General features: G+C 40.9%; 2 protein-coding genes across 2 annotated transcripts in view; one reads left to right on the top strand and one right to left on the bottom strand.

Moving 5' to 3' along the window:
* Window positions 1–1,556: 1,556 nt before the first annotated feature.
* MCM4 (minichromosome maintenance complex component 4) lies at window positions 1,557–14,202 on the bottom strand. The gene is made up of 16 exons (XM_068396349.1): window positions 13,942–14,202; window positions 13,582–13,740; window positions 11,870–12,033; window positions 11,682–11,780; window positions 11,435–11,530; window positions 11,253–11,348; window positions 10,681–10,819; window positions 10,008–10,228; window positions 9,366–9,486; window positions 7,712–7,971; window positions 5,429–5,794; window positions 4,955–5,082; window positions 3,423–3,630; window positions 2,648–2,876; window positions 2,397–2,530; window positions 1,557–2,026 (listed from the first exon to the last, which is right to left on the bottom strand). The coding sequence occupies exons 1-16, from the start codon at window positions 14,009–14,011 to the stop codon at window positions 1,934–1,936; spliced, it is 2,583 nt and encodes an 860-aa protein (XP_068252450.1). The 5' UTR covers window positions 14,012–14,202; the 3' UTR covers window positions 1,557–1,933.
* Window positions 14,203–14,722: 520 nt separating this feature from the next.
* PRKDC (protein kinase, DNA-activated, catalytic subunit) overlaps window positions 14,723–26,678 on the top strand; it is an 85,241-nt gene continuing 73,285 nt past the window's right edge. Inside the window, 14 exon segments of the mRNA XM_068395724.1 lie at window positions 14,723–14,784; window positions 14,786–14,994; window positions 15,572–15,648; window positions 15,750–15,842; window positions 17,836–17,910; window positions 18,958–19,066; window positions 20,349–20,461; window positions 21,142–21,241; window positions 21,781–21,836; window positions 21,928–21,958; window positions 22,987–23,144; window positions 23,365–23,511; window positions 24,863–25,027; window positions 25,893–26,061. Coding sequence (XP_068251825.1) covers window positions 14,738–14,784; window positions 14,786–14,994; window positions 15,572–15,648; window positions 15,750–15,842; window positions 17,836–17,910; window positions 18,958–19,066; window positions 20,349–20,461; window positions 21,142–21,241; window positions 21,781–21,836; window positions 21,928–21,958; window positions 22,987–23,144; window positions 23,365–23,511; window positions 24,863–25,027; window positions 25,893–26,061 — 1,549 coding nt within the window. The 5' untranslated portion in view covers window positions 14,723–14,737.

Here is a 26,678-nt window from a genome sequence, read left to right as displayed (position 1 = left end):
CAGCCCAATTCATGTTTTACAGTAACAGTTTTCATACTGACAGGCAATTTGGGTGGAATTTTGCTGGTGTAGCCAGATGCATCACTATTTGAATATATTAGTTATTTTTTTAAAAACACAAATATGTTCTTGAGTTTAAGAAAGTTATTTAAAGAAACATTCTTGGTGCTGTTTTGTCTGAGAAGAGGAGGTACCAAGTAGTTAGGAAGGGTAGTCTTGTTATGAGAGTGGAAAAACATGGGAGAGAAGGGTTTTTGAACTGAGGTAGGACTTTTAAGGACGAAGCAGTGTAAATGGAAAAAGTATGCAGGTGATGCTTTTAAAAAGTAAAAAGCTTAGAACTGTATCAGTCTCACATAAAAGGTGGATAGTGACTGCGAAATAAAGGTATGTTACAGTGGGGAAGGAAAGAAAAGGTCAGGAGATGGTTGTTTTCTAGGCAAAATACATAACTAACAATATGGCAGAGACAAAAATAAGATCCCGTTATGGCAAGTGCCACTAGAGAATCTATGATTCTGGTATTTAAGGGAGTTTGGAATTTTATTTTACAGACTTTTTTTGAAGAGAAGTGTCAAGCTCCTGGGATCTCAGGTTACCTGTATCTAACTTTTAAGCTTTGAGTCAGGGAACTTACTCTTCCTCTACAGAAAAGCACAATATTAACTACATCCTTCCAGTCCATAAAAGCCAAGAAGATGAGGTGACAGTGACTTGCTTACTAATAAACAAGACTGGGGAGAAATGGCTGTAGTTTAACCTGATCCTTCCGACATACCTTGTATTTTTAACTCTAGGATAGACTGAATTCCTTCCTTGTACTAAAAAGCAAATCACTGAAAATTCAACTACAGGTAAACAGCATCTTGCTCATATAATGAGCCAGTAGCAAGAAAAATTAGGTTTTAAGGTGCCCCCTTTTCACATGGGGGAAATTTGCTTCCCTTCCCTCAGAAGCAGTGGCACAGAATATAGGAGTACTTACTTCATCTTAAAAGGGCTAAGTGAGCAGTTGAGATCAGCCTGGTGCTGTCTGTACCAAAGTGAATTAGGGAACTCTTCTGCTAGTTCAGCTGGGGAAACAACAGCAGGTATTGACATGCAATGGCTGAGAGCATCTACCCTGGCTAGAACGTGGGAAGATTCTCCAGTCATGTGCTACTGGATCTTGTTCTTTCAGCACAGATTATATGACATTACACCGAAGGTGGGTATCTTAATTTATCCAGTCATGCTTAAAATTGCAGTAAGAAAATTTGGTTTCAAGTAGAATCTATCTGCCTTTTTTTACATTGGGATACTACCAAAGTACACTCAAGTCAAACAAAAAAAAAAAGCAAAGCTCTTTTCATGCTCTCACAAAGAACTTCCTAAAAATCGCAGAATTCTAGGTTGAAAAGTGCTCAGCACAGGATATGCTCATTTTCACTTGAAACGAATGCTAAAGAGCCCTTTTAAGTCTAATAACTTTATTTCAGATTACAGCAATACTAATAGTCAAATTGCATTTACTAAAAAGTCGTTTAAGATGAATTTTTACAATTCAACTTGAAATACATACAACATTGTTAGCATGTTCTACAAAACCTCATAAAAACACATAGCACTTGACATATTAGTAATTACATTTAGCTAAAATGTAAATAGCATTATTCAGCTGAGGATTTTTTAGGTCCTCTGTAACATCTTGGGCTGACAGAAGTGCCACTTAATCGTTGCTACACTTCTAGCAAACGATAGCCCAAATCTTGAAAAATCTTGCGGACTGGCAATATTGTAAGGCAAAGTAAAGTCATGACAGTTGGCTTGCAAGGAAAGGCTATGCTGGTCATAGCAAATGATAGTCCCAGATCTCGAAGATCTTGCAGACTGACACCATCTTAAGTAAGGCGAAGCAAAAGCTGTGACAGTCGGCTCACAAGGAAAAGCTGACTTACAGCAGTCTAACAGTCTTCCCAGTCACAGTCAAGAAGTCGTCATCAGCCAAGGCACGAAGTGCTTCTTCAAACATTTCCTTCGTGATAGCCTTAAAGAAAAGAAGTAAATCAAGTAAAGACGGGAGGGGGGGGGAAAATACTTCAAAGACAGTAAAAATGCCTTACTTCCTACGGATTTTCTTATCAGGTTTTTTAAGTCTTAGTTTGTTCTTTTTGCGATTTGAAATCTGGCCTGGAACCCTGAAGCTGAGTTTGCTATTTCAGAAGCCAGAATAAACGAAGATACAGCAAAGATTCAGCTCTTATCTGTAGCAGAACTGGCTTTCTGGTCACATCAGCTGAAAAAGCTAATGTCTCCCTTTCCCTCCATAATGTGACTTGAGGGCGAGAATGTTGATTTGGAAAAACACCATGCTTTTAAAAATTAATGAAAATGTAAAAACGAAGCAGGAAACTTACTGTATCAGACTGTGCTCGGAGATCATCGAAAAGCTGTTGGTACTTCAAAGCTGGTGTTTTACCCTTTGACTGGATAAGCTTCCTTAAGGCTTGAGCCAACTCCTCTTTCCTCTTACGAGCTGTTGCGCTCATTCCTTATAAAAGGAAAGAAAGTACCTTTTAGAAATGAACTAAGGAGGACAGGTTAAGTTACATTTAAAAATGACAAAAGCCCAAGAGCATCCCAGCGTTAACACTATGGAAACACAAACCTGTAGTGAGAATGGATATGTCCACAATTCCGGTCCTTGGATCAGTAGCAGATTGTTTCAGTGCTTCTCGATGGAGGCGTTTTGCTTCTTCTACATCAATTGTTTCCACTTTCTCAGAAAAGCGTACTTTAGCATGCGCTTCTGCCAGTCGGATAAGAGACTCAAGTTGTCGAGGATATGCAGAAACCATTCCCCTGCCACTACCAATCTTCCTCATGTCCACGTATGCCTGAAAAGGAGTAAGTCACTAAATATTTCAGCAAATCCTATTATATTCCTTATTTTCAGAGTCCCCTTCATTCCCCACCTCTTATTTCAGAACATGAGCAACTCTGGCAAGCCATTCCGAATACTGCATTTCTGCTCAAATACCTTCACAATTCTTCTGCAATGAAGGATAACCACATCACATATGCTTCTTTCCATTATAAAGCAATTAAGCCCTGATAATGAATTGTTTTGAATCACTTTAAAAATGTAGGACTAGTCTTAACATAGTAGTACTTATGTCTGTGATGACACATTTATTTTGTTTCAGTAGAATTTTATGCTTTTATGTGATGGAACCAAACAAACACATCTAAAAGCTACAGATTAGAGTGCAGAACAACTTCTTTACTGATCCCTCTTTCCTTTTAAATGCTGGTGATTTTTAGAGATTTTTTGAAGGATCTTACAGAAAAGTATGTAGATAGAAAGCATATATTCTAGGGGATTTTGCCATTTTTGACAAGTCAGGAAAGACTCTAAACATTCTTAACAGCAATTCCTTTACCTCAATAAGGGCTTGGCTTGCTTCCTCACTTAACCTGGGATTGACATAACTACGAGCATATGCAATGTAATCCCTCAGTACTGCCATATCCATGTATTCCTCCTCCATCTTTTCTTCACTTTGGTAGTACAGTGAAACCAAATGGCGAGCAAGACGTCTGTCATAAGCTTCATCACGTGGATCCAACATTAAAAAGATCAAGTCAAATCTGAACAGGATAAGAATCCAGTATTAACATTTACACTTTCTTGCCATTTAAAGTAGTTTTGTTTTAGGGGTTTTGACTTAAGTACAGGTGGGAGTTATTCGACTATTAATTCATACTCTAAGTAGGAGTTGCTCTATTAAACTGAAAAGATAATTTTTCTAGAATTCTGAAAGTACAGAACAGCACAGGGGATTTGCTTTCATCCTATGGACTTGAAACTTTGAAGGTGAGATACATTCTGCAAAATTCAGATCCCATGTTCAAAGCTGATAGTTTTTGTTTTCTTGAAAAAAACACAAACAAAAAACCACACACACACACACCCCCCAAATACACAGAACAAACTTGCTGCTAAAGAAACTTCCCTGAAAGGCAACAGCAAATAGGACACATACCTATATAGTTATTTTATGCATATAAAAACCGTAAGCAAGTAAATATATGTATAAATAAACAAGCACCTGCAGTTTAATCCTGAAGAAAATGGTTTATAATTGACAATATAAGCAACTACGCTCAGCTATAGGCAGACATGAATAATATATTTTTAGCCAGCCAATTGTGTATTTTCATAAGCTTAAATCCAATAAATGGTGGAATTGAGATGCTGCTCAAGCCTAGTTTCATTCAGTACACCTGTATTAAGGTACCATTTGTCACTAAGTGGCTAAATTAAGCAGCTCTTAATTGAAATATAAGCCATAAGTGTTCTCAGAATATCCACTATACCATCAGTGTACTTCAAATTTCCAGTTAGTGTAAGAATTCATCACAAGATGCCACTGCAGCACATAGCTTAATTTTCTATCAGCAGACACTAAACGTTGTTCTAACAGCTATCACCCGGAAGACTAAAACTGCCACCTCCCCGACTGAATTTTACAGAACATGAAGCAGGCACAGATCTTCAGATTCTACCACCTCCACTGCAAGTTCCCTGACCATCAATGTTTCACTTTAGAAATTTTACGGAGCTAAGAAAAACATCCTGAGTTTTTGTTGAGGTTATCAATACTGTAAGTTTCAGAATAACTCTCTTCTATGAGATAATTATGAAACAACAGAAAAACAACAACATAAAAGTAAATAAAGATATCCTACAGATTTCATCACCTCTTCTGTTCAAGGTCAATGTGTGAATACTAAAAAGGCAGTTCGTCTGCTCACCTAGAAGGTGTAAGAACAGCATTTAAAATAAGTGCTATAAGAGTTTTCCACTATGCTACAAAGAACACAATTGTTCTGTTCTACTATATTTAACGATTTTCACAAGAGCAAGTATAACTTCTTGTAAAAATGAGACACGCAAGCACGTGTTCAATACCTTGACAAGAGCGTATGAGGAAGCTGAATGTTTTCAATAGTAGTCTTTTTTGGATTCCACTGTGATTCTATAGGGTTAGCTGCTGCTAGGATAGAGGTACGAGCGTTCAGTTGGCAAATAATTCCAGCCTGTCAAAATGAAAAACATTTCTGAAACCAACTGCAACTATGTGCCACCAAAACATTTTTCCTCCAACTTCCTGAGAACACCAATGTTATTAAATGGGTTCTGCAGTAAAAAACTGCATTGTAAAAGCCTTTTACAGTAAAGCAAGAACAAAAGCACCTGGAAATACTACAGTTTGCTAAGAAAGCTGTATTCTTTTGTAAACGAGTTGTTACATAATGTAGGATTGATCTACTGACAACAACAGAAAAGTGTAATCCTTTGTCCTTCTGGTAAACTTTTCGGTTTCAAGCTGCCTAGCATATACCATACGTAGTGGAAAGAACCGGGAATCAGAGAGATGCTTACCTTCGCGATGGAGAGAGTCTGTTGTTCCATTACTTCATGTAGGACTGATCTTGTGCTTTCATTCATTTTATCAAACTCGTCAATGCAGCAAATGCCATTGTCACTAAGTACTAGAGCACCCGTCTGAAGAACCAGTTGCCGTGTTTCTGGATCCTTCATCACATACGCAGTAAGACCAACTGCACTTGAGCCTTTGCCAGATGTATACTGGCCTCGAGGAACCAGGTTATACACATACTGGAGCAGCTGTGATTTACTGGTACCAGGATCACCGCAGAGGAGAATGTTGATCTCAGCACGAAAATTACCTCTTCCCGTGTGAGTAAAATCCTTTCTTGATCCCCCAAAAAGCTGAAGCAGAATACCCTACAAAAATATTGTCTTTAAAAATCAAAACATCACCTCTTGTATAGTTAACAAAGCAAACCCAACTGTTGAACTGAAACATCTAATGAACTAAAACACTGCTAAATGACTCAGACATGGAAGAAAACACTTTAAACTGCTTTTAGAAGTCTTTAAAAGGTTTCATTCTTTATAGGTATCCTCAATTCCAGTTAATTACAAGCATATAAGTTAAACGCTAGGTCCAACAAACTCAGCTTATAATTAAAGTTTCAAATTAGATTTGCTACAAATCTATTCAAAAACTTATGTAATCAAAATTTTGATACCAAATTCTGCTGACAACAGGAAAGTCATAATAAACTACTGTTTTCCCTAAGGCTATGTTTAACGTAGGACCAAAAGTACTACAAGTCTTTCAAATAATTAAAGAAGTGCCATTTTTATCAGGTTTTTAGTCAAGACTTATCAAGTATAACTTTCTTTTCAGGAAAACTGCTTTCCTGTATTACAACGTTACTTCAATAAAAGTTCTTTACTTGCCCATAAAGATTAAAAGTGTTTAAGGTCTTTACTTCATCGGAATTTACTAATGCTTCTACCTTTATACTTCCTAAAAAAAGTGTATGCTTGCAGTGTTAGTAAAGAAATAAAAGTAATTAACTTTGAGTAGTTTGAAAGTACTGGAATTATTAGTATAAACATATGCTTGTATTTTTATCAGTTATCTAGAATTATCAGGGAGGATTTTTTTTCAAGTTTACTGTTTAAAAATTCACCATTTCCCAGTATTCTTTTTATTTTTTTCCTCTAGCAGTATATATGAGCTGGATAGTCCGTGAAAAAAGTGATAGTCAGCAACAACGACAGCTGGAAACAGCAAGGAAAAGAGCAAGAACTGTACAACACTTCATGTAAAGCCTCTGCACAATTTCTTACAGCACAGAAACCTTGCAGAGGCATGGAATGAGCTATTTGTATTTGTTCTGTTCTCATTCACTTAGAACAACTCGTGGAGGTCAATAAAACCTGTTCAGTAGTTCCCAGAAGCATGACCTGCCCTATTTTATTTTCCTCCAGGTCCCCAAGTATTGGTGCTCCAATACAGGTGGGTTTCAAGCACTTTCAAGTATTGAAGATAGAAATTTTATATGTTGCTGTGAACAGATTTTGGTCAGAACCTGAAGAATCTCCCTTGATGAAGGGTCCCTAGCATTCCTCAGCTCCACCCACTACACTCTGTGTGCCTTATTAGTGTGCTAAGGAGGCAACAAATGGAATTATCATTATTGTATTTCCATTTCAGCAGGAAATCATTGTATGGTTTTTAATTTAACTTCTAGCCATTTCAGAAACCTGGGAACTATGATAAGGTATAAATCCGTAAAGAAAGAACAAAGGAATATACTTGAAGAGGATTGTTTGGTGTCTGACGTTACTGACTCGAGGTTTTGCAATGAAAAAGTTGTAACACCTCAGTTGAACATTATATTCGAACAGTCCCTTCTTGGATACACTTAAGTAATTGTTTTGACATCCCATAAGTCAGGGTCAACCAAATGTCATTTTAAAGCTACTGTCCTCTTGTGGATGTCTCTTTTCAGCAACCACTGACTATGTTATAGCTACTTATTTTTCTTTGATCACCAGTAATCTGAACATTCAAGCAATGCCCAAGATGCATCCCGCAATTAAGTTTTCCCAGTTCTACTGCTTTCCTACCTCTTCAGTATCTTCCCTCTAATTAACATTCCTTGATCATGAAAAGAATTATGATACACTTATAACCAACTCCATCCTGACAAGACCATGGCATTTTAAGACTGCTCAAGATACAGTTTTTTGAATTTTGAAGGCTTGAGTCATTTTCTAACAAATAATTACAGATGTACTTGCATAGAAATACATGTTTTACAAGAGAAATACAGAATTTTTCACCTTTTTGATATCTTCATGCTCGTAGATACTTGGGGCCAATGCTGAAGAAAGCCGCTCATATATGTCTTGTTTTTTCGAAAGCTCTTTTAGAAGTTGCACACGTTCCTCTGTAAACATTTTTTGCTCCATTTCCTCATCAACACCATGCAGGCGTTTTGAATCTGTCTTGCGATAGTGTATGACATCGATGTGGGTCTTATAGACGGATTTTACGTTGCTGATCCTTGGATTAACTCGAATTGGGACTGCCCTGTAGATACCTAAATACAATTTTTAATCACAGCATTAGATATGAAGAAAGACAATAATTCCAAAACCTGAAAATTTTATATGTTCCCTTGAAAAGTAAAGCTTTCTACATTCTCAGAATGACTGAATCGTGAAGGTCAAAAGGGACCTCTGGAGATTGTCCAGTCCAATCATGGGCTTAAACTGGAGTCAACTAGAACAGGTTGCTAAAGGCCATGTCCAGTCAGGTTTTCAATATCTCCAAGGATGGACACTCCACACAGACTCTCGGGGCTTGACCACCCAAACAGTAAAAAAAGTTCTCTTATAATTAACTGGAATTTCCTGTATTTCATCTTGTGCCCACTGCCTGCCACTGGGCACCACTGAGAAGAGTCTGGCTCTGTATTCTTGACACCACCACCCCCCGACACCAAATCAGATTATATTTATAAACACACTGGTAAGATCCCCCTGAGCCTTCTCTTCTCTAGGCTAAGCAGTCCCAGCTTTTTCAGCCCTTCCATGTATGACAGAGGCTCCAATTATCATCATGGCCCTTTGCTCAATTCACTCCAGTATGTTCACATCTCCCTTGTACTGGAGAGCCCAGAACTGGACACAGCACTCCACATGTGGCCTCACCAGGGCTAAACAGAGGGGAAGGAGCACCTCCCTTGCCCTGCTGGCAACACTCCTCCTAACGCAGCCCAGGAAGCTGTTGGCACCAGTCAGCTGGTCTACCAAGCACTGCTTCCTTCCAGTTTTGTTTCTGTCTGCAAGTTTGCTAAGGATGCACTCTGTCCCATAATCCAGGTCATTAGTGAAGATATCCAACAGTGTCTGGCCCCAGTATTGACCCCTGGGGTACACCCGTGGTGACCAACTTCCAGCTGGACTTTGTGCCACTGATCATAATGCTTTGAGCCCAGCAGTCCTGACAGTTAAATCCATCTCACTGTCCACTTATCTAACCCATACACCATCAGTTTGTCTATGAGGATGTTACGGGAGACAGTGATAAAAGACTTGCTAAAAATCAAGATAAGTAAAATCCACTGCTCCACTCATTCCATTGTAGAAGGTTGTTATCCACTGTAAATCCATGCTGACTACTCCCAACCACCTTCTTGTCCTTCATATGGTTAGAAATGGCTTCCAGGATTATTGGCTCTATCACCTTCCCAGGGGTCAAGATGAGGTTGACTAGCCTGTAGTTCCCCAGGTCTCCTCCTTGCTCTAGGAGTGACATTGGCTGTCTTCCAATAGCTTAGCCAGTCACCATGACTTTTCAGAGATAACTGAGTGGCCTTGCAAAGACAGTGGCCAGCTCCCTCAGCACTTGCAGGTGCATCCCATCAGGTTCCTTTATAGACAGTTAAGATCAGTGAAAAAAGAGGATGCAAATACTCAAACCAAATTTTACCTGTGACATTAACTCTATCACCTGGCTGAACTTTATCAACAAGGTCATTGTGAGCAAACAGCACAACCGTATGCGGGGTCTGTCCAGCTGGCATATCTTCAGGAGACTCCTGCAGTTTGATCTAGCAAAACACGCTTACGTTTTAGTTTCAAAAAAGCAAAGCTTTTCCACAGAACATACAACAGAATCTTGTATTAGCAGAGTCTTCAGCATCATTTTGAATCCAGAACATTGCTCAAGAACAAAATACCCCCACCCAAACAGCAAAACTGATTACTAATAAAAAGATAGGATGAAAATGAGAATTCTGCGGGTTGCTACTGGTATGGCTAACATGTTGTTACAGACAAGGCTCATCTAGTCCAGACAGAAGTGGATATACTATAGGTAAAGGGGCTTCCATATGGAAACGTTAAGATGTGTACATACTTCATTTCATGCTTTTAATGCATTTGTTCTCCAAAGTAGACTTACCCTTTCACTAAGTTGTTTCACCCATTTTCGTGTTCCAAAACATTTTTCCCTTTTCAAAACATTCAGTTTCAAGATATATACGTTAATGATATTGATGATATTAGGGAGGTGGGAGAGCAAAAACTAGAAGAAACTCTTTAATGTTAGCCACTACCTAAGCCAACATACCATCTGTTTGTCCGAGAACATGGATCGATTGTGTATCAGTGCCATACTGTGCGTTGTGTTACAGTTCTTGCATACTGACGGTTCAGCAATCCTGCCACGATCGATTTCTACTCTGGCGGTAAAAGCGCAAACCTGACATTTAAAGAATGCTTCCTGCATCTCGGGAATTAACTGGGAGCTTCTTATGACCATACCACTGATGGTGATAAGTTGATCAATATCTACAAAACATAGAGACTCGTGCCATCACTTCATACTCTTAAAATTTAAAATAACCTTCAAATTTCACATTACACCAGTTTTTAGGTGGGAGGTAGACATTTAGTTAGGTACTAGTATTTTGTCTAAGACAAAGCAAAAAGGATCATAAATGTGTAGTACAAATATTCTCATTTACAGAAGTATTTATACAAAAGAAAGAATCCTTCGCACTTGCAGAACTAAGAACCCGAGTAGCTGACGCCAGGAAAATTGCCTTTATGGATAGATTATTCTCCATTTGGGCTCTAAAACATTTGCTTCTCAAACAGACTTACACAGATGAAAGACATTGGTCTGGATGGACCAAAAGACTGTACAGTTTTGTACAGTCCTCATGTAATTCTGTGTTAACATTCAAGAAGTTCGTATAAATCCTTAAGATTCTTTTCTAACATGGTAATCAAAAGTTTACCTTCAGGGTTTAGACTTCTCATATTCCTAGTCTTCAGTGCGTTATATGGCCTTACTTGAATTTGATGTTCTAATATTGAATCAGGGTAACGATCAAAAAAGATCTCATTGGCAGCCATGTCAAATGTTGGGATAACTTCCTGTATAAAATTGTTAGAAACAGTTAAGCTTTAAAGTTAAAAAAAAAATAATCAGAGAATTAAATATTTTTGCATAAAGCATTTTATGGGCTGCTGATCAGCTAGGAATGACTAAAAGTTCTGCCAGCTGAGCATTTTCCTGCATAACAGAAAACTTGCTGGTTAGATCAGATTTATTCGAGTACTGCAAAGGAATTAAAAAAAAAAAAAAGGAAAAAAAGTACAAGACTCCAGACACTGCAGCTAATTTTGCATGCACTGTAATATCTATAATCAACTCCTATGAAACAAGACGTTTTATATTAAGTAAAATAAAAAAGCCACAGAGATTACACTGAACATACAAAGTACACATTGCATTTAAACAAACACCTTAAAAACCAGAAATATGACAGGGCCACTTGAAAGCCAGAAAACAAGCACACTACTTCACCTGAGGATAGCAGATCAGTTGCCTGTAAAGATTTTCATCAAATGATCTCAGATGGTCACAATTAACATTCAGGAATGGTTCCCCAACCATATTAATCTGCAAGGGATTTGAAAAGAAAATCTTTAGCTCAATGGCACGCCAGAATAAAAAAGAAAAGTTAGATTGCGCTGTGTTACAGGTACCTCTTCAAGTCGTTGCATATAGCGTGGCTCGTTAAGATCCAAGCCAATGTCTTCATCCTCTTTAGCTAGCGGATCAATGAAACGCTGAAGAAATCTCTGAATGTCAGGTAAAAGGAAGACAGAAGTGAAAGATGAACAGAATTTAGTAGTACAAACACCTACTTTGTACCAGATTAAACTAATATACTTGTTTAATACAAACTAGCTTTTCATTTAAAAAAAGGAAAAAAACAAGTTGTTAACCTACCTGGAATTTCTCTTTGCATGAGGCTACATTAACATCTGTTCCCCAAATAACAAGCTTTTGTCCAAGAGATTGCTCGGTTGCTACTACATCCTCAGACGGCTGCATGGAAACAAATTAAGCACATACAAATATGTATACAGTTGTTTAAAAAGAAGTTGTCAGATACAAAATCTGAGACATCTACCTACCCCATCCGAGTGTAAATCGACTTGTCTGGCTTTACGGACAGACCCGAGATCCGGTCTCTGCCTAACTGGAGTTCCTCGTACACCGCTTCGTGGAGTACCCTCTACCCTGGAGCTGGGTGTGCCGTAAGTCAGAGGTGAACTGATATCGAAGTCAAGAGGAATAGCTATAAAAAAAAAGTGGTTTATTATGATTATCACGACATTTTACATTTAGAGCAGACTAAAATTCAGCCTCTGCATTTCTCTCATCATTCTTTTAAGTCTGTCACAAAATAAGAAGCATCAATCAATTCCACTGTTTTGTTAAAATAGAAACAATAAAGATGTTGCAAGTCTACCTAGAACTTTTCTTTGCATTAACATTTCTTCTTAAAGATCCCAAGTTCTAGTAAAGCTTGCTAGTCAAAATGTAGCCTTTTAGATGAAACACATTTTTCAATATTTTTGTGGCAGTAAAACAAGTGACATGACAATTACCAGCTACTGCAATTAAAACCAATCCTATTTATAAAAGCATGAGAGGCTTTTTATGGCAATCAAACTAATTCTTTCTGCATTAATAACTTTATTGATTTACTTTATTCTTTCTAGAAATACATAAGAGCATAAGGTATAATCCCTGATATATATATTCCCATGAGGGGTGGCTGATACACCAGAAGGCTGTGCTGCCATTCAGTAAAACCTGGAGAAGCTGGAGAGCTGGGCAGAGAGGAACCTCATAAAGTTCAACAAAGGCAAGTGTAGGGTCCTGCATCTAGGGAGGAATAACCCCATGCACCAGTACAGGCTGGGGGTTGATCTGCTGGAAAGCAGCTCTGCAGAGAAAGACCTGGGAGTTCTGGAGGACAAGTTCACCATAAGCCAGCAGTGTGCCCTTGTGACCAAGAAGGCCAGTGGTATCCTGGGGTGCATTAGGAAGAGTGTGGCCAACAGGTCAAGGAGGTTATCCTCCCTATCCACACTGCCCTAGTGAGGCCGCATCTGGAATACTGTGTCCAGTTCTGGGCCCCTCAGTTCAAGAAGGACAGGGAACTGCTAGAGAGAGTCCAGCGCAGAGCCACGAAGATGATTAAGGGAGTGGAACATCTCCCTTATGAGGAGAGGCTGAGGGAGTTGGGTCTGTTTAGCCTGGAGAAGACTGAGGGGGGATCTTATCAATGCTTACAAATACCTCAGAGGTGGGTGTCAAGAGGAGGGGGCCAGACTCTTCTCAGTGGTGCCCAGAGACAGGACAAGGGGCAATGGGCACAAATCGAAACACAGGAAAAACTTCTTTACTCTGAGGGTGACAGAGCACTGGAACAGGCTGCCCAGAGAGGTTGTGGAGTCTCCTTCTCTGGAGATACTCAAAACCCACCTGGACGCAACCCTGTGCAACATGCTCTAGGGGAACCTGCTTTGGCAGGGGGTTGGACTAGATGATCTCCAGAGGTCCCTTCCAACCCTTAACCATTCTGTGATTCTATAACTTGAAGCTACAACAGCAGATCTGCCCCCCTGACAGACCACATTCCCATACTGTTCACTATGCTAAACTCGAATGAGAAACTTGACACAAAACTCATTTTTAGGAGGATTTTCCAGCCTCTCGCTGCACAGCGGCCCAGGCACTCCCCGGGCTGCAGCACCCCCCGCCGCAGCTAGCCCACACCCGAGCGGAGCGGCACGGCCCGCTCCCGGCCCGAGCCAAGCACCGAGCCCCGGCGTACCGGAGTGGCGGAACTGCGGGGGGCTGGAGAAGAGAGCATCGGGGGCGCTGGGGCTCTGCACGCCGGCCGGCGGGGAGGTGGGCATGGGCTGCAGGTCTCCGGTGGAGGTGGAGTCGTCTGTCCTACGCTTCTGCGAAGGGGGAGACCGAGCATCTTGCGCTGCAAGACACAAGCACACCCGGAGCCGGCGTTTAAATCGTCGCCCCACGGCATAAGGTGGACCGAGGCAGGACGGCGGGGGGCACACGCCGCTGCCCCGGCGGCGGGCGGGCAGCCGAGCGAGAGCCCGCCAGGCGGCCAACACCCGCCCGCTCCCCCCGCCTCCGCCCCCGGGCCGACCCCTTCCCACCCAGCACTTACGAGTCGGGGGGTTGCTGCCCCGGCCGCGCTTGCCGCGGCGGCGGCTGGGGGTGGAGGCGGGCGACGACATGGCGCTGCTGCGGCTTCGGCGGCGGCCCTACCTGCGGGCGGGGAGGGGGGCGGCGAAAAGAACGCGGGCTGCGGACGCTCCGCCACCGGCCGAGCCCACACCGGCGGGTCTCCTTCCCCCACAGAGGCCAATCGCGGAGCCGCCGGGAAGCGAGGGGCAGCTGCCGGCATCCGCACCCTCAGACACGGCTGCGGCCCCAAGTTGCCCCGAGAATATTCCGCGCCAAGCGAGTCGTGTGCGCGCGCTCTCGCGGGCTTTCTGGCCAATAGGTAGGCGTGATCGCAACGGGAGCGCCCAACGGAGGCAGAAAGGGAGGGGTGGGGAACGGAGAAAGAAAGGAGGAAGGAGATGAACCCTTCGGGCTCCCGAAGTGAGGGTCGCGCCCTGCTCGAGGTGCTACAGTACGGACAGAAGTATACTGCAGGGTACTCCTTGTGCTACGAGATGGAAGCTGTACTCAGTAACGGCATATCGCCCTCCCCCCAGCCCAGAGTGGAACCGTACGCATCGGACCGAATTTCGCGGCAAAACTAGTCCTGGGGTCAGGATTCTCCGCGGACCGGGGGGACATTACTACTGCATGTGCGTGTACTGAGCCGATCCTGCGGCGAAAGGCACAAAGATGCCGCCAAACCCGCTTTTCTGTCACCGTCCGTTAGACGATCGTGACGCTCGCCTCTTCTCGGAATGGTCTGGCCGAGGTCTACCCGCGTTTCTCCTGACGCCATGGCGTGTCCTCCCCCGGCTGGCTGTGTTGGATCCGGCCGGGGGCGGGCCTTTCGTGCCCGCTTCCGCCTCCCCCTGCTCCGCGCCGCTGCGTTCGCTGCCGGCCCGGGGCAGCATGGCTGGCGTCCAGGAGTGCCTGCACCAGCTGCACCGCTGCCTGCAGCCCGGCGATGCCTCCAGCGCCGCCCTGCACGGCTACAGCCTGCTCCGCAGCCTGGGGGAGACCTGCCTCACCAGCGGGGCGGGCAGCGCGCAGGGTGCGCCCTCGGGCCCGGCCCGGCCCGGCCGCGGGGGGTGGCGGCAGGGGCTGGGGCTGGGGGACGCTGAGGGACTCTGAGCGAGGCCCGGGGCGGCCCTTGACTCGCTGGTGTCTTTAAAACAGCAGCTGCTCAGGTTGGGGAGAGCTCGTTAATGGTAGAGGGGGACGCACCAGATCGCTGGTCCCGCGGGGCGGCCCTGCCCTCCTCCCTCCCCCCCTCAGTTCCTCACTCAGCGCGACACTTGAGGGCTGCTGCCATGACATAAAAGGTTGATTTCGCGGGAGGGACGGTGTCTTGCCCCAAACAACTATTTCGCTTGGTAAAAACACTTAGGTACATGCCCCCCTCTGCCGACCCGCCCCCAGGTTGGCTTTCCCGGGGCAGGGCAGGCTCCCGCTTGAGGTGAGAGGCGCAGGGCCTGGGCCCGCCGGGAGGTCACAAACACCCACGTTAAGTTGTGGTGTTTCTGGTGACAAGCATCAGTCCCGCCCAAGGCGTTATGGCATCCTTCTGCACAAGGGGATGGACTGGCTGAGCGGTGCAACCGCCTGACGGTCCGTTTGCTTCCCCGCAGCGCTGCACCTGTCCCTGGTGTTCTCCCAAGAGCACGGCTTGCTTGTCTTTATCCACAGGTCCCTTGGCATCGAGGAGGTGAGTTAGTAAACTTTAATTTTTAAAGAAATGTTGAGATAGTGCTACATGAACAGCATGTTATAAACGTTAAAACTAATTTTTTTTTTTTAACTTTTCAGTTTCGAGATTGCAGGGAAGAAGCATTGAAGTTTCTTTGTGTCTTTATGGAAAAAGTTGGTGACAAAGTTCATCCTTATGCCTGTAATATTAAGGTGGGTAAAGGAAAATTATTTCCTAAAGTTGTTTACCGAATGGTTTAAACAATTCTGGTGAGTCTCATACCGTAACAGATTTGTAACTATCCTTCACCCCTCCCAGTCTGCCGTACCCATCTCTAGTGTTCCTGTTAGAGCTGAAATAACTTGATGATTGACATAAAATGCTTTACCTGGATTTGTGCAAAGCATTTGACACTGTCCCGCATGACATCCTTGTCTCTAAATTGGAGAGACGTGGACTTGACGGATGGACCACTCGGTGGATAAAGAATTGGCTGGATGGTCGCCCTCAAAGAGTTACGGTCAACGGCTCAATGTCCAAGTGGACACCAGTGACGAGTGGCATTCCCTAGGGGTCTGTATTGGGACTGGTCCTGTTTAACATCTTTGTTGGCAACTTGGACAGTGGGATTGAGTGTGCCCTCAGCAAGTTTGCCGACGACACCAAGCTGTGCGGTGCAGTCAACACGCTGGAGGGAAGGGATGCCATCCAGAGGGACCTTGACAGGCTTGAGAGTTGGGCCTGTACAAACCGCATGAAGTTCAACAAGGCCAAGTGCAAGGTCCTGCATGTGGGTCAGGGCAATCCCAAACACAAATACAGGCTGGGCGGAGAATGGATTGAGAGTAGCCCTGAGGAGAAGGACTTGGGGGTGATGGTTGATGAGAAGCTCAACATGAGCCGGCAATGTGTGCTTGCAGCACAGAAGGCCAACCGTATCCTAGGCTGCATCAAAAGAAGTGTGGCCAGCAGGTCAGGGGAGGTGATTCTGCCCCTCTACTCCGCTCTCGTGAGACCCCACCTGGAGTACTGCATCCAGCTCTGGGGCCCCCAACATAAGAAGGACATGGAGGTGTTGGAGCAAGTCCAGAGGAGGGCCACAAAGATGATGAGAGGGCTGAAGCACCTCTCCTATGAAGACAGGCTGAGAGAGTTGGGATTGTTCAGCCTGGAGAAGAGAAGGCTCCGGGGAGACCTTCTAGCAGCCTTCCAGTACCTGAAGGGGGCCTACAGGAAAGCGTGAGAGGGACTTATTACAAGGGCATGTGGTGATAGGATGAGGGGGAATGGTTTTAAACTGAAAGAGGGGAGATTGAGATGAGATATTAGGAAGAAACTATTTCCTGTGAGGGTGGTGAGACACTGCAACAGGTTGCCCAGAGAAGCTGTGGATGCCCCCTCCCTGGCAGTGTTTAAGGCCAGATTGGATGGGGCTTTGAGCAACCTGGTCTAGAGGAAATGTGTCCCTGCCTGTGGCAGGGGGGTTGGAACTAGATGATCTTTAAGTTCCCTTCCAACCCAAACCGTTCTATGATTCTATAAAGTGTAATTAATACAACAGAGAAACATGGAATTGTTTCTTCAACTAAAGACTTAATTTTATTAGCTTCTCTTCATAGAACATAACAGGTATTGATATTGAAAATAATAGTTATAACTTTTGATTTATACAGACTAAATTCATAGTTTAGGTGTAACATTTTAAATGTTTCTGTAGGTGATGGTTAATTTTAAATAATGATTTTTAAAAACTTCTCCTGCGAAGTTGCTACTTTTGCAATATATATAGAAATTGGTGGAAACTACAATACCTCTAAAAAAGAGGTTCCTTGAGTCTAGATCGCTGAATAATACTAATTTGCGTGGAAATTCTTGACTGCACCACTGCACTTTCTGATCTCAAATTAGTAGACGCACATTGTAAGGAATGATAGTACAGAGGCAGAAAATTAGCTATGTGTGCCTTTTATTCCAGAAACTGCACTTTCTTTGCTTGAGCTGGGAGTTGTTATTGTGTCAGACAGTGCTGCAGCGTTGTCAGTGAAGCCACTTTCAGGACTGAGTATTTTTATTGTTTTAGTCTTTTTTAAAAACCTTAAACTTGTTGGGAACAGATACTTTAAAGAGGTAGATGAATACGTTGTTATCTTTGAATTCCCTTCTTTGCTTAGAAGTATTATAATCTCCATTTTCTTTCCTACCTAGCAAACTTGTATTAGTGTTTATACCAAAGAGAGAGCAGCAAAATGTAAAATCCCAGCTCTGGAACTTCTGATTAAGGTAAAATGCATTTAATAAATCTCCCTTGTTTCTAGAAAAAGTAGAAAATCTGTTGTATTACAATAGTTGTGCTATATCATGCAGACAATCTGTAGTCTGCAGTAGTAAGAGAACAGTGATAGTGTAATAATATTTAAATGTTAGTAAGAGATATGTCTTAACAACAGATTGTCCTTGTTATTCCTCCAGTAGGTTGCTTAGATATGGGCATGTCATTCCTTCATCTGGTAGAGCAAGACACGGTTGTTTTGGGGCAGTTGCAGATCTTCTCTCTCCCAGTTTATTATAGTCCTTTAAGGAGAAATTTTGCAGTTCAATTGTATTCTTAGTTAAAAATATCATGTATTAATATATAGTATAATATAATATATTAGACATAGTATGTAAAAGGTTGGAGGAGGAGAAGGGCTTTTTTTTAGAAGTTTAATTACTGTGTGAGACAGTAATTTCATAATGTGCTTCCTTAGAATGCATTAGACTCTTGTTTTGCAAATGTTTTTGCACCTACTTAGTTTTGTTTATGAGAAACAAAACTCCCTTCTGAGTTACTCTGAGTCAGTTCTGTGAATTGTATTTTCTTAATAGCAGCAGGGAGAGAAATACCATATGATAAAGGCTACTGCAGACTTGCTAAGCCTGTACTCTTGTGGGTTTTTTTTTATATATATAAATAAATCATTCTGTGTATAATTTTCATGTAGATGATCTATATATAATATGTATAATTATATTATACATATGTGTATAATATATGTATAATCATATGTAGATTATCTGTGTATCTACCTATGATGTAGATATATAGATCTACATCTATATATCTATAGATGATATTAAAAATTAGAAATTTTATATTTATACCTCTATAGGAAGGTAGTTTGTTATTTCGTGTAGATTTCAGTCTTTCCTGGACCAGTCACCTTAAATCTCTTTCATTGAATAGCATACTTAAGCTGAAGTTACACATATGAAATATGCTTTTATTTAGACCAAGTGGGATAGTGGTAGTGATATTAATGGTTTTCCTAAATTTTCAATTTTTCTTAGTTGCTCCAAAGTTTACGACGTTCCTGTCTGATGGAAGAAATGAAAGTTTGGGAGATATTTAATAAATTTTATGGGGAACTTGCCACAAAAAGTAAAATTTCTGATACAGGTAGGCTTTAGTTTTTCTGTCAATGTCCTTTGTTTTATTTACACTCAGTTTTTGTTGGATTATATCCCATGGAAATGTATCATTGTTGTTCCCAAGGCAAGCGTGTTTAAAAATGGTAGCTGTCATGTTTTAGAGCTAGTAAAATTTGTGCAGGTCTTCTGATCATGATCACACAGTTAGCTGTTTCTTAGCAAACCTGTATGTATGTATGAGCTAACACAGGGGAGAAATCATATAACTGAATTTAGTGGTGGCAGTTCATACTGAATGTAAGCGTAGGTCTGGTTTAGGATTCCCAACTTTATAAAAGAGTATTTGTGTGTCTGATCTTTTACTGTTAGTCCCTGAATGCCTGAATCCTGAAAGTACTTCCAGCTTTCTTGTCATTAATCAACTTAACTTTGCTAGGCTCTTAGTTTTTGTTTTCCAGGTTCAGTGCAAACCTAGTGTAGCTGAACCTTTGAAGTTACTCCTATATCTGTTTTCACGCTATACACAAACATACCCCTACAGCTTTGAGCCTTGGGAGTAGTCCTGGTCCCTCCAGTGGGTGCTCTTATCAAAAGCAGAGGCTGTCCGTCCCTGTCAAAGTTCATGTAAACCCCAGCTCGGCTGCTAAAGCTCTTTGTAACCTTATTCCAACCCTGGCCAGTTTTGTCCTTACAGCTGCAGTTTTAGTGTGGTAGTTCCTGCACTGGTCACCCCTAATGTGAGCTCATCAGTTCCTGCCTTGCCTCATTATGTTATTTATGATGTTAAGCATACTAATATGGGCTCTAGTTTGATCGTCTTGGCTGGTTATAGCTGAAATCTTCACTTGGCAGGTCTAGCCCTCACAAAACTTCCTGTGCCTGCATAGAACTCTTTAGTCTGAACGCAAGCCTAGAAACTTCTGCTAGTTGTTGGCCTTAACCCTGATGGTACTCAAAAGACCCAGCATAACCACCTCAAGGCCAGCAGCGAACTTGGATTAGTGGTGAATGCTTCCTCAGTGGATGTGGCCTTTATTAATCAGTTTTCTAAGCCATGTTTAAAAAGATTGAATGTGTTTAACTAATTAATGTGAGAGGAGGATGCATCTCACATCGTAGTATGTGGAGATATATATGTATGTGTGTGTGTACATCATGAAGAGCTGTCTTTCCCACATGCTAATCACCAACTAAAATTAAACCATCAGGGATGGTTTTCATGTGGTTGCAAGTTACACAGGAATTGCAATGGAAATGTCAAAGTAATGATTTCAGTAATTAATATTTAATAATATTAAATTACTTTCTAGTACTGGAGAAGATTTATGAGCTTTTGGGAGTTTTGGGAGAGGTCCAGCCTAGTGACATGATTAACAACTCTGAAAAACTATTCCGAGCTTATTTGGGAGAGCTTAAAACACAGGTATGATTGGAATTTCTTTTCAGACTCTTGCATTGCTTTGTTTTTTTTTTCCTTTGATGTGTGTAGTGCTGTGTGTTGGAATACTGTTGTAACTAGTACAATTTGTAGGGATCTAACTGGACAACCATAAATGCTTCCTTAAGGACTGTTAAAGTGTGTGTTGTCTGCTTCTGAGAAGCTTTCAAAGTAAAAATTCAAGGTCATCGGTGACAGAGAGTTAACCAATTTACTGTGAGAAGAGATGGCACGTGATGATCATTGCAGTAGCACCCAAGAAAAGCTATATTGCCGTGCACTGTTAGTTTCTGATCTGGTCTCTACTAGGTGCAAAATCCTTGCACTTCAGGTAAATATCACAGTTCTGCTGAGCTTTACTTTTGTATATGCTCCGCTTTTAAGACGTTGGTGTGTGCTATCTGAGTTTTGCTGTGGTTCGTCTTGGTGGAACTTCATGCTTTTCAAAGGATTTCTTACACTTCTGTAGTTAAACTCCCTCCCAAATGATATGAAACTTCTGAGCAGGAGATGTTTCTGTATACTTGTGTTCATAGAGGTGGGTGCTGACATAACTGTATTACGTTGGAATATGTTATTTTATCTTCACTTCTAGGAACTGGGAAGCCTTGGTAAATTTATCTTAACTTGAGGATAATATTTTTCTCAATTTCCACTTTTTTTAGATGACATCAGCTACAAGAGGACCCAAGCTACCTGTTGTAGCAGGATGTCTGAGAGGACTCGTTGCACTCATGTGCAACTTCACCAAATCTGTGGACGAAGGTGTGTTCTTTTTCTATGTGAAAGACAGTTATATGATTTGATGTATTTTAATTGTTAGACAGCCAGCAAGCAGCACCATTTCTTGCTGTGAACTCAGAATTAAAATTTCCCCACTGGTAGATGGTTTATGCAAAAGCCAGACCTATCCAGCGACATGGTCCTTGTAGTCTGTCTTTGTGTGGAGTGGCTTCCATCAGTGGTGTATTTCTGTGCGTAAGTGTTCGAAGTGCTATTTTCTAACCAGAGACTGGGCAGTTGTGAGAGCCACATTGAATCTGGAATATAGTTTATAGAGAGATATGTTTCCCTTAGAAGAAGTATTAAAACATGGATATTCAGAAAAATCAATGAATGTAGATGTACAATTTTTCTCAAATTTAGGAGTATTTCAGGAAAAAGCACCTCTGCCTCTTAAAAGGAGATATGTAAGACTTTCCAATTTTGCTTCTTCATACCAAGCTTTGGATAAAAGTATCTTTGTCTTCACTCTACCTCTTGTGTGTCAATAGTGAAATACTCATTATTGGATTGTTTCACAGATCCTCAGACCGCAAAGGAGATTTTTGATTTTGCAATGAAGGCAATCAACCCTCAGGTAAATCTGCCACGTGTTAATTGTTCCGCATAAAAGAATTAGCCCTGATGAAGAACAAATCACATATGACAAACCTTTTCTGATATTACAGGTTGATCAGAAGCGATACGCAGTACATCTAGGTAAGATTGTAAATTATTTCAATTCGTGATGAGGTGGATATCGTACATACAGTGGTGTCTTCTGTCTGGAGTTGTTTATCTTTTACTGTCTGTCTTTGCATGGCTGTAGTCTTCAGTATTCTAAGCTGATCAGGGAGCAAAGCTGGTGTACTTTTAAGTTGGAATCTAAAGAGTTAAACACATATTTGGTTAAACTAGGCAAGGTCTAATCAGCTTGTGAACAGCGTCATTACACTTGATGCCATTTACCCCTCTGGAGTAGTACAAAACCGTGGTATGAGAAGGGAGTCATGGTAGGACTAGAAAAAAGAGAAATGTAGCAAATTAGGAGAAAAGAGAAGACAGTGGATTAGGTTAAAGGGAAAAAAATAGGAAGAGAAGGGGAATTTCACTGGAAGAAGGAGAAGGAAATTGGGAACAAATGAAGTTCATGAAGAAAATGAGAAATTGACCTGTGAAATGTGAGTGGCTTATGCAGAAATTGCAAAAATGCGAGGTTTGGATGCTAGGCCCATGGGAACTGGGAAGGGTAAAACCCTCTATAGTCTGCCAAAAGAAAAATTTCATTAAGGATCTTGAAATTTCATTTGTGCTTATGTTTGGGATTGTGAAATTACCTATATTCTGAATTCTTTATTTGTCTGCATCACAGTTTGGTGGAGGAGGGGACTTCAGCATATGTCCTGACCACAGAAACCAAATCCTTGTGAATTGTGCAGTCGAGTATTATTATTTGTAACCAGTAGAGTCCCTTTCTTTTTCACTGTTAATGTAAATTACTTCAGAACACAGCTATGCTTTCCATAATGGTGTACATTAAAAAAGAGGATTTCAGAGGATTGTTTTTATGCTTAAGTTCTTAACATTTGGATACTGATACTGCAATGGCTAGAAAAATACATTTTATACCCTCCAGTCATGGTAGTTATACCTGCCTAAAGTCCTAATGTGGACTTTTATAGTCTGGTCTGGTGCTGGAAAGTGGAATCTAAGTCTGGATTTTAATGCGAATTGTTTTTAAATTGCAGCTGGTTTACAGTTGTTCAGCTGGCATGCTGCTCAGTTTGGTACCTTGCTCCTGGACAACTATGTCTCCCTCTTTGAAGCAATGTGTAAATGGTGTGGCCACGCAAATCAGGAGCTGAAGAAAGCCAGTCATTCTGCACTAGATGCATTCCTCAAGCAGGTATTGTAGCTTCACTGGGTTCTCTGAGACTAAAGACAAATTTCTTGGAATAGTGGGGATATTTTGGTGCTTGGAAGTTCAGTGAATCTGTTTAGTAAATAATTGTTTTGTTTGAAGTGCTTCGTGTTATGAGCTAGGTATCTTTTCAGACTTACTGCAGTTTTTTCATGTTTTTTTTCATGTTTCTGGAAATCCTGAAATTTATGTATCTGCTTTACAGATTTCTTTAATGGTAGCTAAGGATGCAGAGCTACACAAGAGCAAGTTGCAGTTCTTCATGGAGCAGTTCTATGGAATCATCAGAAGAACAGATTCGAGCAACAAAGAGTTGTCCATTGCCATTCGTGGATATGGGCTTTTTGCAGCAGTATGTGTGGGAAACTTCTGATAAAGCAGTGTACTGAACAGATTTAAAGCTAGGATTCATATACCATTCATTTTACAATTTTATACAGCTTGTGTAAATGCTTCTGTTTCTGAATTAAGTGTTGAACTTAATTAGCTACACTGTAAACACATTGTGGTTGAATATTATTAAAATGCATACTGAATTTAGTGGGACCACTTGCAGAATTGAGGGTTGTAGTTACTTCTGCTTGTGCACTAGTTCTGAAGTGGAAAAAACAGAAGCTTCATATACAGCTGTCACAAAACTTAAGGATGTGCTTAATCGCCTAGGTACTGACAATACCTTGCTAGCTCTGTCTGCATTTAGATGGTAGAGTCCAGGCCAGCTCTACTCTGGAAGCAGTTCAGATATGTTTCTTGCAGAGCAGGAATCTCAGTCAGAACAGCCAAAATGCACTGCTGACTGCAGGACAGTAGGAGGTAATCTGTGAAACAACTGCAAATTTAAAAAGAACACGAAACCATGATTATATAAGTATGTGGAGGGCAGGTGTGTTTGTCAGGAAGCACCATTAAGAACCAGCTTCCAATTTTTGTCAGCAGTCAATCAAAATGGGAATATAACAATAAAGTTAAGGTTCTATAAAGAAAGGATGATGTTTATATATCTGCAACCTATGTGCTTGATGATGGTACCCCAACTTTTATATAACAAAATGCTAGATGTTCCTTTTTTTTTTTTTGTTTCCCCCTCTCTCTCAAAGCAAAGATTAGGTTAAATGATCTCGAAGATTATTTAGAGAAGGTTAAGAGATGTGATAGAATAGCTGGTTACTAGCTGAATTCTTTCCATTTTGCTACCTTTTGAGCAGAGTACATTTGCTTTGTAGAATTCTCAATGCGTGTTGTTGAAACCTGGTCTCCCTCTTCGATGTTATGAACTAGAAAGGAATTGAGTTAAAGGTATTGTTTCCAGAAAAAAAGAAGTATTTCAAATTACTGAATTGAAAGAACCATGTTAAAAACATGTTATGAAACACAAGAAGTTAATTAAAATTGCCTAATGTAAATACAGACATAAGATAATACTGTAAATTTTAACAGGAAAAAGGGATCTTAATGCTCCAATACTTATAAATCTTTAATATGTTAAGACACTAATAGTTGTTAGCCTGTTTAGACTAAATCTTGGCCAAGCGTCTGATGCTAGGTTGTGAGGAAGCAAGGGTCTTGTATTGAGTTCCAGGAAAAATTTGAAAGATTATTCTTGTTATGGTTCGGGGAAGACTTGGCTGGGTTTTAGTGCTACAGCATGCCTTTGCTTGCCTGTACAAAGTTGCTGAATCAGTATTTTATTTTCTCTCTGTAAGCCCTGTAAAGCTCTACATTCTAAGGATGTTGACGACATGTATGTTGAGCTCCTTCAGCGTTGTAAGCAAATGTACCTCACAGAAGCAGAAACAATAGATGACCATCTGTATCAGCTACCAAGTTTCCTCCAGTCCATTGCAAGTGTGATATTCTATACAGATACAGTAAGTGGAGTATTTGAAGTACCAGTCAATTATTTTAAGGAGCTAGGGATGTATAAGAAGGTAGTCACTGTGAACTTACCTATGATAGAAAGTGTTTCTTTGTCTGAAATATGATGACTTTTAGCTCCTCGGGGATGGGAAGAATATCAGGAGAATACTTTATTAGATTTTATTAGAATAAAGAAAATACACAGAATATACTAAATAAAATGCTACAGTGCATTGTAATAAAAACCATGATAGCCAAATGTAAATAGTTTTTTATTTATTTTAGGAAAAGCTATTTATTTGGACCTAGACTTACTCTTCTTTTTATGTGATTTATACCACTCTATTGCTGCTTTTTCTTTTGGTACTGATACTTCGCATGTTCTCTGAGGATGATACTTTGATTTTCCTCTGATGCTGTGTTGTCTGAGTTCTAATGGGGGCTTTCTGGATCCTAGCTGGAGCTGGGAAGTAAGGTTGGGGCAGAGAAGAGACTTTCACTTACATTCTGCTTTCAGATTTTTAAGGATGAACTGATTATACTGCCGTGTTATTATTGTTTAATTAAATTGGTACTTTTCTAATAAGCTTAAGACTGCTTCCACTGAAGCACTGATCTATTCAGGAGCTACTTTCCGTAATGTGTTCCAGGAAGCTTTCTTATTCTGTTTGGTTTGTTTTTTTGGGTTTTTTGTTTGTTTGTTTTTTATATCTAAGATGTATTCACTTGCTAAGTGTTTTATTGTTCTCAGAGCAGGTCATGATGTAAACTCTTGCAACAAAGTATCTTGCTGAAATAATTTAGCACAATTCACATTGATACTGAGTTATAATCATTGTGTTTGCATTATGGGTTTCTTGTTTTTATTTCTTTTAGATTCCTGAAGTATACACTCCAATTCTTGAACATCTAGTTGTGCTGCAGATCAATAGCTTTCCACAATACAGTGAAAAAATGCAGTTAGTCTGTTGCAGATCTATAATAAAGATATTTCTAGCCCTCTCAGGAAAAGGTCCAGTTCTCTGGAGTTTTATTAGCACTGTGGGTGAGTCCGTGATATTAACTTTGTTGTGTTTTTGGGGGAGGTTTGATTTTTTTGTTTGTTTGTTCAGGTTTTTTACCTAAATTGAGTAGCTCGTTCTAAGAGAGATATGTGAAATAGCCATTTGGGGTCAAAAATGAAGCTTTTCATATTCTCTAGTAATGGAGGTTTAGGGTTATCATGTTATTTTTCAGTATCCATTGTTAAATCACTTAGGGAATACATTTAACAACTGTTTTGGTAACAGAGTGGCTTCATCAAGGGCAGGAGAATATTTTTTTGTGATAATCTGTTTAAATACAAGACCTAGATTTCTGCTCTGAAGGACTGTGGGGAGAAAGGGATTTCACAGAAAAACGTACACAAATTTGTTCAATATTCTTTCAGTTACCCCTACAAAATATCACAGAAGGCAGGGTGAGTGTCGTCTCTGTTAGAATTGCAATCTTTTTATGCTCTGGAACTTGTACGTAGTAATAATGAAAATTCCAAATATGCAGTTAGTCATACAGTCCTGCAAATATAATAATGGATGTGTCAGTATTGGTAGCTGACAATTCTAGTACCCTCCAGCATGCTGACATCCCATTATAATGATTTTCAGAAATTATTTTTAATTT

This window comes from Nyctibius grandis, chromosome 3 (genome assembly GCF_013368605.1).
Source record: "Nyctibius grandis isolate bNycGra1 chromosome 3, bNycGra1.pri, whole genome shotgun sequence".
Taxonomy (NCBI): Eukaryota; Metazoa; Chordata; class Aves; order Nyctibiiformes; family Nyctibiidae; genus Nyctibius; species Nyctibius grandis.
This window is presented reverse-complemented; position numbering and strand designations above follow the sequence as displayed.